Source organism: Typopeltis vanoorti, chromosome 7 (genome assembly GCF_054136105.1).
Source record: "Typopeltis vanoorti isolate ZY-2024b chromosome 7, IOZ_Tvanoo_1.0, whole genome shotgun sequence".
Taxonomy (NCBI): Eukaryota; Metazoa; Arthropoda; class Arachnida; order Uropygi; family Thelyphonidae; genus Typopeltis; species Typopeltis vanoorti.
In genome coordinates, this window is record NC_143555.1 from 142,416,509 (window position 1) to 142,433,675 (window position 17,167).

The 17,167-nt window shown below is 33.2% G+C and overlaps 1 protein-coding gene across 3 annotated transcripts in view; it reads left to right on the plus strand.

Moving 5' to 3' along the window:
* LOC150105143 (protein CIP2A homolog) overlaps nucleotides 1–17,167 on the plus strand; it is a 251,661-nt gene that overhangs the window by 29,051 nt on the left and 205,443 nt on the right. For all 3 annotated transcript variants that reach the window (XM_090396177.1, XM_090396179.1, XM_090396178.1), the window contains exons 3-4: nucleotides 7,395–7,554; nucleotides 14,028–14,140. In XM_090396177.1, coding sequence (XP_090252303.1) covers nucleotides 7,395–7,554; nucleotides 14,028–14,140 — 273 coding nt within the window. The remainder of the gene's footprint in view (nucleotides 1–7,394; nucleotides 7,555–14,027; nucleotides 14,141–17,167) is intronic.

The window sequence follows — 17,167 nt, forward strand, 5'->3', positions numbered from 1 at the left end:
ATCCTTTCTTACTACATCATTGCTTTTCCCCTCCCCTTTGCCTGAGTCACCCTATGTCTCCCAGTACGTAGTGCCACACTCTCCCCTAGCGTGCTCTTTGATGTGAGTGTGTGTGTGGGGGGGGGGAGAGAGAAGGGAACTGCGTGCTTGCCTTACTTGGTGCATGTGTTTCACATGTTCGGCTTCTGGCCATCTGCACCTAATCCAATTAACTAGTCTCCCAGCAAATTTACAAGCATTTACACAAAAGTAACATAGCTTAAATCACAGACAATTCACAATATTTATATTACAACATGAATTATGGATAAATAACCTCAATTTAGCAATGTTTCTGGTAAGTCACAAGTAATTTAGCACATCTGATATGTCAATATCCTGAATCCTAAAATGCCAAATCCTAAAACACACGCCAATTTAATATCACCAGAATTGAAGATTGGTACTATCAACATAAGAAACCTGAATGGCAAAGAAATGGAGCTAGCTGAGGAATTAGATAAGTACCAGATCGACATAATAGGGGTGACTGAAACAAAAAAGACCAAAACTGGTGAGATCTTTCTGAGCAATAAATACAAAATGTTATATTCAGGGAATGACAATCAAGGAAAAGGAGTAGCCATAGTATTCAACACAAAATACGAGGCTAATCTTCTTGAATGGCAGTCAGTCTCAATGGGGAACTGGACAATGAGTCTTATTTGTGCCTATGGTCCCACAGAAGGTTCTACTGAGGTAGAAGTGGAGGAATTTTTTTGATGCTTTAGAAAAAGCAACATAAGATTTTGCTTATCCAAAATCAAAATGCTTATCCTCTCCTTCTTCTACTTTGAGGAAGACCCACTTACTTTAATCTTTCCTATAAGGCCTTATCAGCCAACTCTTCTTACTTTATGACCCTTGTGCTATTAGAGTACTCGAGGGCCATGGGGTCTTTTCATTTCTGGCCTTTCAACTATGTCCTCTCTATAAACCTTACTATATTTCTTCTATAATCTACCCTATTCCTCCTATGGGTTTAAATTCGAAAGAAGACGAGTTCAGAAGCCTTAAGATAGCAGCCCTACCACTGAACTACTCCATCGTCATGCTAGTCCCCTGACATGGAGAACATAACCATACTTGTAAGCTGACAGAAAAAGATAATCGGATTGAATCTATTGGAAACGACCCTGGAATGGAAAAGGGAAAATGAAAATGGAAACGACAAAATATAATACATATAGCAAACTGGAATGTAAGAGGAATAGCATATAAAGAAATAGAATTAGACCAGTTATTAAATGAAAGAAATTTTAAAATAGCAGTAATCACTGAAACAAAAAAGAAATTAAAAGGAACTATGAGAACTGAAAATTTTAATGTGATATACAGTGGAGTCGACAGAGACCAAAGAGCACAAGCAGGAGTCATGATTTGGATTCATAACTCTCTTTCAAAACAGTTAAAACATTATAAATTATGGAATGAAAGAATAATAGAAGCTAGAATAAAAATAGATAGAGGCTATTTAACAATAATTGGTTTATATGCCCCAGAAGAAGGAAGAGAACAGGATAATATTGATTTTTATAATCAGCTACGAAACATATATAATAAAATAAATAAAAATGATTACATAATTTTAGCAGGAGACTTAAATGCAAGAATTGGAAACACAAAAATTAATAATAATATAGGAATACATGGAGAACACACTCTAAACAGAAATGGTAAAAAATTGATTGACTTTGTAGTTTATAATAACCTAAAAATAATGAATTCCTTCTATAAACATAAAGACATACATAAATATACTTGGGCAGCAAGAGGATGGAAATCAATATTAGATTACTTCATATTAAATGAAAAGACATCAAAATTTTCACTAGATGTTTGAGTTCACAGAGGATATGAAATAAGCAGTGACCACTTCCTTGTTAAAATAAAATTAAGATTACCACCTAAATGGCTACAAGTAACAAGAACAGAAAGAAAAATTGAAACATTTGTTTATAAAACTAGACTATTGAATGACACAAATGTACAATGGCTATAAATTAACCAGTATCTAGATAAAATAAAACAAAATGAAGAAATAGAAATAGAATGGCTTAATATAAAAACGATACTAAATGCAGCAGCAAATGAAAGCTTAGGAAAGACCAAAAAATTCAATAAAAGAAAAAAACTGAAGATCTGGGATGATACAATCAAAGAAATAATCAAAAAGAAAAAAGAAGCCAAATGGTTAAACAGTAAAAGATTAGAAGATAAAATAGAATATAAAAGAATAAGAGCCATAGCTAAAAGAGAAGTCAGAAAAAGACATAGAGAATCATGGAATACATTTGTTTCTAATTTAGAATATGATTTATATAAAATAAGACCCAATGTATATAAGATTTTGAAACACCTAAATGCAGATACCAAAGAAAACATAAAATTAAACACTGAATTGAAGTTAGAAGAATTTCTAAATTACTACACAGAACTGTGGACAGACAAATATTTTAAAAATGACAACTGGCAAACAATTAACGAAAATGAAAAGGAAATAACTGAAGAAGAATTAGAAATCAGCCTGAAAGAAACAAGAAACGTGGAGAAGATAAGCTAGGTTCAGAACTATATAAATACACAGGAACAAGATTCAAAGGAAGATTCTTATTATTTTTAAATAAATTTTACTCAACTGGTATCCCCCCAATAGAATGGAAAAAAGCAATTGTGATTCCTATCTTTAAGAAAGGTAATAGAGATGATCCTAAAAACTATAGATGTATCGGTATACTAAATTCATGTTACAAAATATACAGCGGAATCTTAAATAACAAACTAATGAAATATTCTGAAAACTTTATTCTAGGGGTACAAAATGGATTTAGAAAAGGACGATCATGTATAGACCCAGCCTTCTGCCTAAAATTAATAATAGAGAAAAGAAGAGAATATAATTTAGAAACACATATTGCATTTATTGACTTTGAAAAAGCATTTGACAAAGTTAAAAGAAACATATTATTTAACATATTAAAAGAAAGACAAATACCAAATAATATCCTAAAAGCTGTCACAAGTATATATGAAAATAATCAAATACAAATAAGATTAAATCATGAGCTATCATATACAAGAGAGATAAACCAAGGGGTCCGACATGGATGTCCCCTCTCAGCAACTCTTTTTAATATCTACTTAAATGAAATAATAATAAAATGGAGTAAAAATTTACATCAAGGAATTAAACTTTCACCTACAGTTAACTTAAACACTCTCCTCTTTGCAGACGACCAAATAATAATTACAAATTCTGAAGATAACTTACAGAAAGCTATTTTAAATCTAAATGATATATCCAAAGATTATGGTATGATAATATCAACAGAAAAATCAAAAACTGTGGCCTTTAAAGGACAAGATCCAGCAAGAACTAAAATAGTAACAGATAACAAGATCTTAGAACAGGTGAATTCATTTAACTACTTGGATGTATGATCACTTATGAAAATGAAAAAGATATAAACATAAAAATTGCAAAATATTTAAAAATAACAGGAGTAATTAACTCTATATTTAAACCAAACCTAGTTCAAAAACAAACCAGGCTAAAAGTATACAATACATTAGCCCTACCGGTCTTAATGTATGGAAGCGAAATCTGGACAATAAAACAAAAAGACAAACAAAGATTAACAACAGCAGAAATGAAGTTAATGAGAAAAACTGCAAAGTATACCCTATTTGATCACAAAAGAAACAAAGATATTATGAAAGAATTAAACCAAGAACCAGTAATTGAAAAAATTAAAAAATATAAACACAGATGGATGGAACACGTTCAAAGAATGAAAACAGAAAGATTACCAAAACAAGCATTAAATTACAAGCCATTAGGAAAAAGAAAACCATGACGTCCTCTTAAACGATTCAACGATGACTTCTAAGGCTGCAATAGGCCATACTAGGCCTAAATCCTTGATATGTATGATGATGATGATGAGAAAAAGCAACTGACACAATGAAAAATGAAAAGTTGGTCCTTCTTGGAAATGATTGTGAGACATACAAAAATATTTTGGGAAAATTTGGAGAAAAGAGCAAAGCTAATAATAATGGCAAATATTTGTTGGATTTCTGCTCAGGACATGGACTGGTTATTACTAACACCATGTTCCAACATAAAAATGTGCACAAATTCACATGGAGAGAAGAGGCTAGGAATAAGAAAAGTCTCATTGACTGTTATTGTTGATAGTGATGTTTTCTCCCTGGTGCAGGACACCAGTGTACAGAGGATTTGAAATTGGATGTGATCACTATTTAGTCTTGAGCAGGATAAAATTGAATTTCATATTGAAAAGAATAACATGTAAGAACGTTTTAAAGTGAATAAAAGTTGAGCAGCTCTCAGATGTGAACTGTAGACTAAAATACACAAAGATTATTGAAGAAAAAATGAAAGAGTTTGAGAACAGGAACCACACCTTGGAGATACAGTGGCAAGCCTTCAAGAAAACACTGATTGATTCAGCCAGAGAGGCATGTGGTGAAGTTGTCTGTAAGGATAGAAAAATCAGAACTCCCTGGTGGACACAGAAAGTTAAAGAGGCAGTGAAGGAAAAGAAGAAATCATATCAAAAGTTCCTGTCAAATAAGTCAGCTTGTGCTCTTAGAGAATACAGAGACAAATGCAAGAATGCTAAACACTGTGTAAAACTAGCTAAACAAAAGTCATGGGAGGATTTTGGCAAGAATATAGAAAATAAATATCAAGAAGGTGGCAAAATATTCTGGAGGTTGTTGAAGAAGCTTAGGAATGGAGGAAAGAGTGCTGTAAAAGGAGTCAGAGATGATAAAGGTGACATAAAAACTGGAATAAAAGATATCCTTGAAGTATGGAGTAATTACTTTGAAAAACTGCTAAATGAAACAAGCAGTGATGACAGCACAGTGGTAAAAAACACTGACCAGGCATGCAGTCAGGAGTACATATCCATACTTGAAGTAGAAAAAGCCATCAAAGGCTTGAAATGGGGAAATCCATCTGGAATAGATGATATTCGACCAGAAATGCTGAAGTATGGTGGTATAAGAGTCTTACAGTGGCTGCACTGCATAGTTCAGAAAGCCTGGACAGAGGGACGAATTCCAGATGATTGGAGTAGAGCTCTCATAGTACCCATATATAAAAAGGGAAATAAAACTGAATGTGAGAATTACAGAGGTATTTCCCTACTGAGTGTTCCTGGCAAAATCTATGTAAGTATACTTGAGAAACGGTTGAGAACAATTGTGGAAGAAAAGCATGGTGAAGAACAAGCTGGATTCAGGCCAAACAGAAGCTGTCAGGATCTGATCTTCACTTTACGACAAATAGTCGAGAAAGCATGGGAATATAACAAAGATCTGTATTTAAGTTTTGTCGGGAAAAGGCATATGATAAGTTGCCAAGAGAGAAGCTATTCAATACGCTGCAGTTATATGGTGTCAAAGGGGCATTATATCAAGCAATACTTAATCTTTATTTGAGTTGTAAGTCAGCAGTTAGAATTGAAGGAAGAACAGGGAGATGGTTTAATGTTAAATCTGGTGTGAGACAAGGATGTACATTATCCCCTCTGTTATTCATTATCTATATGGATCACATTATGAAGGAAAGTGGTATTAAACATGATATCAAAATTGGAGATGTTAATGTTAGCTCTTTGCTTTATGCAGATAATGTTATACTTCTAAATAAATCCGCTACAAGTCTGCAAGATTCTCTGACTAAATTGAATAGCTGTTGTAATAGATATGGTATGAAGGTCAGCAATAAAAAGACGAAGACAATGAAAATAGGCAGAATCATTGAAAATGTCAACTGTGTTGTGAATGGAGAACCTGTGGAACAAGTAAAAGATTTCAGCTAGTCTGGCACGATTTTTACTGAAGATGGTAAATTAAATATAGAAATAGACAACAGAATCAGCAAAGCTGGTATGATGGGAAGTCAACTGAATAAATTCATATGGAATAAGAGAGAAATTAGTCAGAACACTAAATTAGCTGTATACAAGACAGTATTCCAACCAGTTTTAACTTATGGATCTGAGAGCTGGGTCAGAAGTAAAACACTTGACCAAAGACTAGAGACCACAGATATGAGAGTCCTGAGAAAGATTATAGGTGTGAACAGATGGCATCAATGGCAATATCATATTAAAAACGAGGATATTAGGAAAGAACTTGACATTGTCTGCATCCAGGAAAGCGTTAGCAGAGCTAATCTCAGGTGGTATGATCACCTAAACAGAATGGGCGAGGAAAGATTAGCAAAACAAGTGTTCTCTGTCAGGTTGGCAGGAGAAAGACTCAGAGGAAGACCAAGATATAAGTGAATTGATACGGTAAAAAGTGCCTTAGAAGATAGATATATAAATATAAGATCTGACAATGTTATAGCTTTGACAGGTAACAAATTGATTTGGGAGAAAATTGTAGGTAGGAAGTTAGTAATAATGTAAATTTTTCATGTAGTATTCTTTATATAGGGTAAATGTCAGGAATTTGATGATGATGATATGTCAGTATATGTTCAAAATTGCAAATGCATGTTAAGTCTGAAGAAAACGTAAATTAATAAATTTTCAGTTAAATTCAGAACTTAACACTACGTTCATAAGAGATTTTCAAATGTTATGAAGTTCTGGTTCCTACTTAAGGTGCCATGCAGTTGTATCATTTCAAAGAATTCCATCAATGTCCTTAAAAGGAGATTGTCTTCTACTTGAAGTAGAGGAACAATCCACTTCATGATGTTCTGAGAAAATGTGTATAGTGAGGCCACTTTTATCTTTTCTTTTATTTTATATTCACTGCCACCCTGATGCCCTCTTTTATGGATTCTTTAAAACAGTGTGGATAGGCAGTGGATTTTTTTCCCTATTTTTTTTATTAAAAAAAAATTTTTTTTTTTTTTTTTTTTTTACATGGTCCAGAAACCATGCTCTGGAGACTAAAGCAGAACTTTTGATTAAGCTCTATTATAAGAAACTTCATTATAATTAAATTATCAGTTTTTGCAACATGAAAAACTTGCTGAAAATTGATGTCAAGGTATCCATCTCAGCAGAAAGTGTGAAACACTGTAACAGCAGATTTATAAATAGGTATAAAAGGCACGATGTATGATTGATTTCTAAGTGATTTCTATACTTCATTTTTTATTTTCTCTTGCATTGTATTTCCCATTTAAAGTGTTTTGTCTTTTAATATTGGAATCCAGTGTATTACTCATAATATCCAAATATAATTATCTACAATTTTGTCATGTTGTTTTTTATTTACAGATGTTTTTCATAAATTCTCATTTTATTATTAAAAAAAATAAATAATAGTATATATAATGATCTTATATGCATATATAGGTACTCATTGGTCTCACAGCCGTTACTTCAGATTTTGAGTTCTTCGATCCATGTCAACTTGTTGTAACAGAATGCATTAATTCTATAGTTAGCATTCTTTTGGAAAGTGAACCAAAACTGCCTTTAATTCAGAGAAGTCTATCCTTAATTCAAAATCTTGGTAAGTTCTCTTTAATATTATAATTTGCAAATACAACTCAAAAGATAATTGCAATGCTGAAATGAACATTCACATGTAAAGATAAGGATGTCATTTTGCCTCTTTACAAGACCTTGATAATAACTCACTTGGACTATTCTACACAGGTTTGGTCTCCTGGTTTCCCTTGTGATTCTGATCCAGTGGAGAGAGTGCAAGAGAGAATGTTAAAAATATCAGGATATTCTGGAATACTGATTATGAAGACAGATTGAGAATTTGTAGACTGCAGACACTAGCAAACAGGAGAAAGAGAGGTGATATGATTAACACTTACAAACTTCTGAAAGGGTCATACAGGATTTCAATTTATGGAGGGTGGAGAAAGGACAAGAGGACATCCTTGGAAGCTAAGAAGGGATGAGGGCTAGATTTTCCTCTCATAGGGTGGTGCGTGATTGGAATCGATTGCCTTCGGATGTTATGAGCGGAAGCAGTGTGAATGAATTCAAGAATAAGTATGATAGCTGGTGTGTGTGTGTGTGTAGTATGTGGCCTCTCTCGATGATTTCCTGACTCCCTGAGGTCTCTCTTAATAATATGATAATCAGCAGTTAAATACATACTTGCATGTTATGTATGTATTGGCTAAGTGCATAGCATCTCTGTTCTCCAGTCATCTAACTGCAGATTCAAATTCTATTGCGGACACTTGTCAATGTATTTTAGTGGCAGATGATTCTCATAGCCTGGTGTGAGAATCATCTGCCACTGTTGTTGATAGTGATGTTTTCTCCCTGGTGCAGGACACCAGAGTGTACAGAGGCTTTGAAATTGGAAGTGATCACTATTTAGTCTTGAGCAGGATAAAATTGAATTTCATATTGAAAAGAATAACATGTAAGAAAGTTTTAAAGTGAATAAAAGTTGAACAGCTCTCAGATGTGAACTGTAGACTAAAATACGCAAAGATTATTCAAAATCATGTTCAGTCACTAGGGTAGGGTTTCTAAATGGTCTGATCATAGTGGCCCACTCATAGTGCCGATGTAGTATAAGTTTACAATCTTTCATGGATAGGAATCACATTAAAGAAAATACAAATTGATTTGTGCATACATAACAATTAATGAAGGCATTTATTATGGTACAAGTAAAAAATAAAATTAGGATAGGCTTCAGGTATGTGAGAATACAAGTGAAAAAGTATATTTCCTTCATACCCATTATTCTATCTCTTTGCCTACTGTCTGTTCTCTTCATGTCGGTAGTTCTCTTCAGTATTTTGAATATTTATCATTGGAATATTACTTGCATCATTGCTTTTAAACTGCAGTTTTCATAACATTGAATAAATAAGCAGTTTTAGAAATCATTCTGACATTTAATACAGTCTCTTGAATTGTTGTGCTGGATTAATGAAATGAAAAAAGCTATCTATTTGAAATGAGCAATAGTGCAACTTGTAGTTACAAAAAATATTGGAAAGCTTGATATGAGAGTCTTTGGCTGGAATTCTGTTGATAATTCATTATAACCAGTGAGTGAGCGAGCGAGTTTGCTATCATATAAATTAACTGCTATTAAAAATTACTGGTGTTTATATCGAAACATAATTTCTCTATCTCATCCCACTTTCCCTTTTGTATTAGACTCAATGGCCTTTTGCAGCCAAGTAACTTGGCTTCCTATAAATCTGCTTATGTTAAGGGAAATCGATCCTGTCTATGTTGACTTCTGTATCTGTAAATTGTGTATTCTAGTCAGTTTGTCTGTTTTGTGGGATGAAAACCTTGTTTCTGAGAGGGAAAACCTTTAACTTCCATCTGAATCCAACATCATCATCAATTAAAAAGCCTTGATAGAGATTTTTCATGTTCTAGATGGGTTTCAAACCTAACTCTTTCCAACTGAAGGGCATCGTCGATACCAAATAGCTATGGAGGCTCCAATTCCTTTATGTATCTCTTTAAAAAGATGTATCATGTTTTGTTCATGTACGTACATATGTGCATTTAAATTGATATTTAAAATTTACTTAGGTTAAATTTTAACACACAGAAATGTTTTCCTAATCAGTTAAACTTCAACTGATTTATTTACCTTCTAAATGCTACATGAAAATTACTTTTAATATCTTTAACCAAGCTCATTAAACCTATTCCAAAACTTACATATCTTGTTGTACCCTACATATAATATATCATGCCTAATGCTGATTAATATTTTGATGATTATAATTATTTGTTTTGAGCAATTCTTAAGTTCATTTATTAGTGAAATATTAGCATCTCTTAGAGCCTCTGTAGCTCAGTTGGTATAGATGAGCCCTTTGGTTGGAAAGACCTAGGTTTGAATCTCGTCTGTCACATGAGGACCCCTGAGTTAACTGGTCTCATGAAAGTGGAGGGTTTATCCCTGGAAAACTTTAGTTTTTTATACCTCATAACAGGTCCTATGAACACATAGCAGGCATTGGTACTTGTCCTTAAGGTGTGCAGCAGAAGAGTTATGTGCTGGCTACATTAATTCATCATGACCTCTAATCAGGAACTCCACCCATCTCTTAGGATGGGTGAATTGAATAAGTAGTAGTATCACTTAATTTATTATTATTATTATTTTTTTTTTTGATACACACAAATTTGTGTGAATTATACACACAAAAACTTATTTAATCTGAAGCTCAAAGGATAATAAATTATTAACTTTAAATTAGTTGGCCTGATTGACTGAGTGTTTAATATTCTTGCTCCCTAATCAACAAGTTGCAGGTTTGAATTCCACTATGGTCATGAATATTTGTGAATTTTTTTAGGTGGGAGGTGAATTTCATTATCTGTTTTGTAACTACCATCCTGCTTTTTGCAGAGTACCTAAAGCATCTTGTAGAGTTCCATGTTTGATCCTTTTTTGTACAAAAATTGTGTACTGTATAAAATAAAATCGTTATGAGCCATTGAGCTCAATATGAAAGAAAGGATGAGATCAAATGAGAAAATCCTTAGCTCACCCACTGTATGAATGTACTATTAAGTTTACAACCTTTTGTGGGTATGAGTTACATTATAAAAAACTGATAAAGTAACTAAATTTGTATTTAAATTAGACATACATTTCTGCAAAGTTACTTTGTTTCTTTAGCATGTCAGTTATATTATATACAATAACTGGTCACTTCTCTAATTTAAAAATATCAGCGTTATTATGTAAACATTACTTTTAACATGGTTACTGAACACAAATCTAGTTTTTATATGAATTTTTCCCTGCCCATGAAAGGCTGTAAATGTATTGTACATTAGTACTATGGGTGGGATAAGGATTAGATGATATAGAAGTTCTCCTCTGGAGAATAGATAGCACATTTTTTCAAGCCATTTCAGAACAATAAATGAAATGATGACCTCACACCAGATAATGAAACTCATCTACCATCTAAAGACATTTATAAGCATTCTTTAACTTTATGCATGGAAAATAGTCTTGATATGAAACCAGAAATTCTGCACATGTTAAATATTTATTTCTAGTGTGGGCAAATTCCACATTTTATTCACTTATAACATGTCTACCTTTTGCTCAGGACATGGACTAGTTATTACTAACACCATGTTCCAACATAAAAATGTGCACAAATTCACATGGAGAGAAGAGACAAGGAATAAGAAAAGTCTCATTGACTATTTTATTGTTGATAGTGATGTTTTCTCCCTGGTGCAGGACACCAGAGTGTACAAAGGCTTTGAAATTGGAAGTGATCACTATTTAGTCTTGAGCAGGATAAAATTGAATTTCATATTGAAAAGAATAACATGTAAGAAAAGTTTTAAAGCAAATAAAAGTTGAGCAGCTCTCAGATGTGAACTGTAGACTAAAATACACAAAGATTATTGAAGAAAAAATGAAAATTTGAGAACAGGAACCAAACCTTGGAGATTTAGTGGTAAGCCTTGAAGAAAATCCTGATTGATTCAGCCAGAGAGGCATGTGGTGTGGTTGTCTGCAAGGATAGAAAAATCAGAACTCCATGGTGAACACTGGAAGTTAAAGAGGCAGTGAAGGAAAAGAAGAAAGCATATCAAAAGTTTCTGGCAAATAGGTCCAGTTGTGCTCTTAGAGAATACAGAGACAAATGTAAGCAATCTAAACACAGTGTAAAACTAGCTAAACAAAAGTCAAGAGAAGACTTTGGTAAGAACATAGAAAATAAATATCAAGATGGTTGCAAGATATTCTGGAGGTTGTTGATGAAGCTCAGAAATGGAGGAAGGAGTGCTATTAAAGGAATTAGAGATGACAAAGGTGATATGAAAACTGGAGAAAAAGATATCCTTGAAGTATGGAGTAATTACTTCGAAAAATTGCTAAATGAAACTAGCAGTGATGACAGCACAGTGATCAAAAACACTGACCAGGCATGCAATCAGGAATACATATCCATACTTGAAGTAGAAAAAGCCATCAAAAGTCTGAAATGTGGAAAGCCAGTTGGAGTAGATAATATTAGACCAGAAATGCTCAAGTATGGAGTATAAAAGTTTTACAGTGGCTACACTGCATAGTTCAGAGGGCCTGGACAGAAGGACGAATTCCAGATGATTGGAGTAGAGCTCTCATAGTACCCATATATAAAAAGGGAAATAAAACTGATTGTGAGAATTACAGAAGTATTTCCCTACTGAGTGTTCCTGGTAAGATTTATGCCAGTATATTTGAGAAATGGGTGAGAAGGATTGTGGAAGAGAAGCTTGTTGAGAAACAACCTGGATTCAGGCCAAATAGAGGCTGTCAGGATCAGATATTCACTTTATGACAAATTGTTGAAAAGTCATGGGAATATAACAAAGATCTGTACTTGAGATTTGTAGATCTGGAAAAAGCATATGACAAGGTGCCAAGAGAGAAGCTATTCAAAATGCTACAGTTATAACGTGTCAATGGGTCATTATATCAAGCAGTACTTAGTCTTTATTTGAGTTGTAAGTGAGCAGTTAGAATTGAAGGAAGTACAGGAAGATGGTTTAATGTTAAATCTGGTGTGAGACAAGGATGTACATTATCCCCTCTGTTATTTATTATCTATATGGATCACATTATGAAGGAAAGTGGTATTAAACATATCAAAATTAGAGATGTTAAAGTCAGCTCTTTGCTTTATGCAGATGATGTTATGCTTCTAAATAAATCCGCTACAAGTCTGCAAAGTTCCCTGACTAAATTGAATAACGGTTGTAATAGACATGGTATGAAAATAGGCAGAATCATTGAAAATGTCAACTGCTTTCTGAACAGAGAACCTATGGAACAAGTAAAACATTTCAGCTACTTAGGCACAATTTTTATTAAGATGGTAAATTAAATATGGAAATAGACAATAGAATCAACAAAACTGGTATTGTAACTGTATTTCATGTATGTAAACTGGTATTTCAGCTACTTAGGCACAATTTTTATTAAGATGGTAAATTAAATATTGAAATAGACAACAGAATCAACAAAACTGGTATTGTAAGAAGTCAGTTGAATAAATTCATATGGAATAAGAGAGAAATTAGTCGAACACTGAATTAGCTGTATACAAGAGAGAGATTAGAGACAAGAGTCAAACACTGAATTAGCTGTATACAATTTCAAACCAGTTTTAACTTATGGATCTGAGAGCTGAGTCAGGAGTAAAACACTTGACCAAAGACTAGAGACCGCAGATATGAGAGTCCTGAGAAGGATTAAAGGCATAAACATATGGCATCAATGGCAATATCATATTAAAAACGAGGATATTAGGAAAGAAGTTGACATTGTCAACATCCTGGAATACATTAGCATAGCTAATCTTAGTTGGTATGGTCACTTAAACAGAATGGGCCAGGAAAGATTAGCAAAACAAGTGTTCTCTGCCAGGTTGGCAGGAAAACGACCTAGAGGAAGACCAAGATGTAGGTGGATTGATACGGTACAAAGTGCCTTAAACGATAGAAATATAAGATCTGATAGTGTTGGAGTCTTGACAAGTAACAGACTGATTTGGAGGAAAATTGTAGATAGGAAGTTAGTAATGATGTAATTTTTCATGTAGTACTATCATATCCTGCACACCCCTCGAGGGTACATGGCAGGAATTTGATGATAATGATCTTTTGCAGTGGGAAAGAAAAGGCTATGCTATCAAATTTTTAAAATAACCAGTGGTTATACTTTGACATCAGAGTTGATTTTCATTCTTATGAAAATTAACTTTTCTCTTGTTGGCAGGCATTTAGCCTTTTATGGAATTTACCACTTAAAAACATCGGACTAACTGCTTAATAATGATGTAGTTGAAAGTAACAGTTATGTAATAGTTAATTAGAATTGAGGTCAGTGATGTTATTTGATGAATCTAGTTACAGTTCTTGTTTAAAAGTGAGATAAGCATTGCATTGTTAACCATTAATATGAAAATATGTAACTGATATAATCTTATGTATTTCTTATATGTTATTTAATTGCAGTCAAGAACCATAACGTAAGAGAATCTCTGTGTAGCACATTTCATATATATTCAGCATTGTCTGCTTTTATTCATAATTATGGAACTTTAGAAAAAGATCCTGTAATATTACAAGTAGGTATTCTTTTTTTTCATACTATCTGCATTTTCATTGCATTGATAAATTCTAAAATACAAAAAAAAAAAAGTATTGTTTGAACTGAAACTTAGTTTATTTCAGATTAATTTATAAATTAATTGATTAACTTTTCTTCTTTTATAATGTCAGTTGAAATGAAAAAGGGTTTTTGGTAAAAATAGCTTGTTTGTTCAATAAAATGTTGCCATTAAAATTCAATTGCATATTCATGAACTTCATTTAAGTGAAGGATTGTAACTGCAACTTCCAAAAAATTTAAATTGCAGCTTTTCTCTTCATAATATGAAATTTAGAAAAGTGACAATTGCAATTTAATTTTTTTTTCTTTCATTAGAAAATATTGTAATAATGGAGATGAATAATGTTTCAGATTGTACAAGAAATTTGAAATTACAGTACTAATAATTTCTTAAGATAATGAATTGACTTTACACTAAAGAATATTAGATTCACAAAAAATAACAACGATCATGTCATTTAAAGGCAAGGATCATAGCAGATCAAAAATAGTAATTGAATATAAAATAATGGAATAGGTGGTACATTTTTAATTATCTTCATCAAATTCCTGATATGGTCTCTCAGAGGGGGGGGTACAGGATAATTATGATAGTACTAAGTATTATTAAAAAAAGTTTCATCATTACTGACTTCCAATCAACAATTTTCCTATTATCTGTCAAGACTCTAACATTATCATATCTTATATTTCTCTCTTTTAAGGCACTTTTTACTGTATCAATACATCTACATCTTGGTCTTCTTCTGAATCTTTCTTCCTGCCAACCTGGCAAAGAACACTAGTTTTGTTAATCTTTCCTCTCCCATTCTGTTTAAGTAATCACACCACCTGAGATTAGTTCTAACACATTCCTGAATGCTAACAATGGCAAGTTCTTTCCTAATATCCTCATTTTAAGATGATACTGCCATTGATTCCATCTGTTCACTCCACTAATCTTTCTCATAACTCTCATATCTTGGTCTCCAGTCTTTTGATTTCTAACCCAGCTCTCAAATTCATAAGTTAAAATTGGTTTGAACACTGTCTTATATATATATATATAGCTAATTTAGCATTTTCACTAATTTCTTTCTTATTCCATATAAATTTATTAAATTGATTTCCTGTCTCATAAGCTTTACTAATTCTGTTGTCGATTTCCATATAGATAATGAATTTAACATCTTCCCTAAAAATTGTGCCTAAATAGCTGAAATGTTTTACTTGTTCTCTGTGTTCAGGAATTGATGTTTTCAGTGTTTCTGCCCACTTTTGTTGTCTTTCTTTTTATTGCTGATTTTTTATATCCAATTTATTAAAACAGTTAATTCATTTAAGTCAGGGAATCTTGCTGATCCTGACAACCTCTATTTGCTCAAAATTCAACTTGTTCTTCACCAAGCTTCCCTTCCACAATTGTTCTTAGCCATTTCTCAAGAATACTTGCATAAATCTTACCAGGAACATTCATCTGTAATCATCACATTCTGCTCTCCTGCATTTCCATCTCTGTCTCATCCTGATGGCACCACTGTTACTTCATCTAAAGCTGACTATATAGTTGACCTCCTGACATCACTCACTCTTTTCCTCAAACTCCTGCATGGATGACCAAGGGAAATCACCTCCTACCATACTGAAATCCAAGTACCATATGCCTCCTACAGTTTCTCGACAAAAAATCATAAAACTATTGAATAACTTGGATACTAAAAAGCTTTTTGTTCATCTCTCCAGTTGTTCTCAAAAATTGTACTCCAGATCTGACACCTATCTTGCATTGTCTCTATAATTTATTATACATATCTGGTACTGATCCCAATGTATGGAAGCAATTGCATATCCATCCTAATTCAAGAAAAATGGTGATAGAAATCTTCTGTCAAACTACTGACCAATTGCCATCACCTCTGTCTTCTCTAAACTAATGGAAAATAGTCATCAATACCCAACTCCTCCACTACTTAGAAGTCCACAAATTAATCAGCAACCATCAGTACGGATTCCACCATTCAAAATCCACAGCTGATCTTGTAGCTTACATCATCTACCATGGAAAAGTTCAGAAAAACTTGTACTGTTGCCTTTGACATTTCCCAAGCTTTTAACTGTGTATGGCAGGGATCTTCAACCTTTCAGACAGTGCGGATCGCATTAAAAATTTCAACAAAGCCAACGGGCCACTAAGCTATATTGCGATATTTAGAATTGTAAAATGTAATTGTAAGAATTGTAATGTAAGATAATGAACACTGTGCATTTGATACTTTACATAAAATCTTATAAAAATAAGCAAACTCAGCTTTAAGAACTTAGGTAGGAGTCGGGTTCATGATAAGTAAATAAAATACAATCAGTACTTGAAAAAAGATAATTTAATGAAGAAAACATTAATTTTTTACAATGTCAATGGGCAACTTGGCAATATTTTTCCTTGATCAGCTTGTCGATATTTGCATCGATGTTGCAAGTCGCTGTGCGCAGAGTATTCTCGAGATGTTGGTCCGTAATCTGAGTTCTTATCTTGGACTTCATATGCTTCATTCTGGAGAAGAACTGCTCACATAAGTATGTGCTTCCTAACAAAGTGCACATCTTCAAAGCATGCCAGCGAAGATTAGGGAATGCATCCTCTGAAATGTAGTCTTTGTAAAATGTAAGCAAGGTTACACTGAATAATTTTTCTCTCAAAGAAGAGTTGTTTTGGAGTTCAAGCAGCTCCATTTTACTGAGCCTGGCTTTTCGGCAGCATTGACACTGAATGGCATGGAAAATAAATCTAAAGAAGACTGTTGACTACAAAAGTCACTAAATCTCTCTCCGAACTCACTTCGCAACCAGCTAATTTTGTAATGTATTCATCAAGAGACGAACAGTTGGACTCAGCAAGAAGCTGAAAAAAGTCTTTTTTTTTTTGCGAATTGTGCCTCCCAAAGTTTGAGCTTGGTCACAAAAGCTTTGATGTGATCAAACAGAGTGTGCACCAGTTGATCTTTGG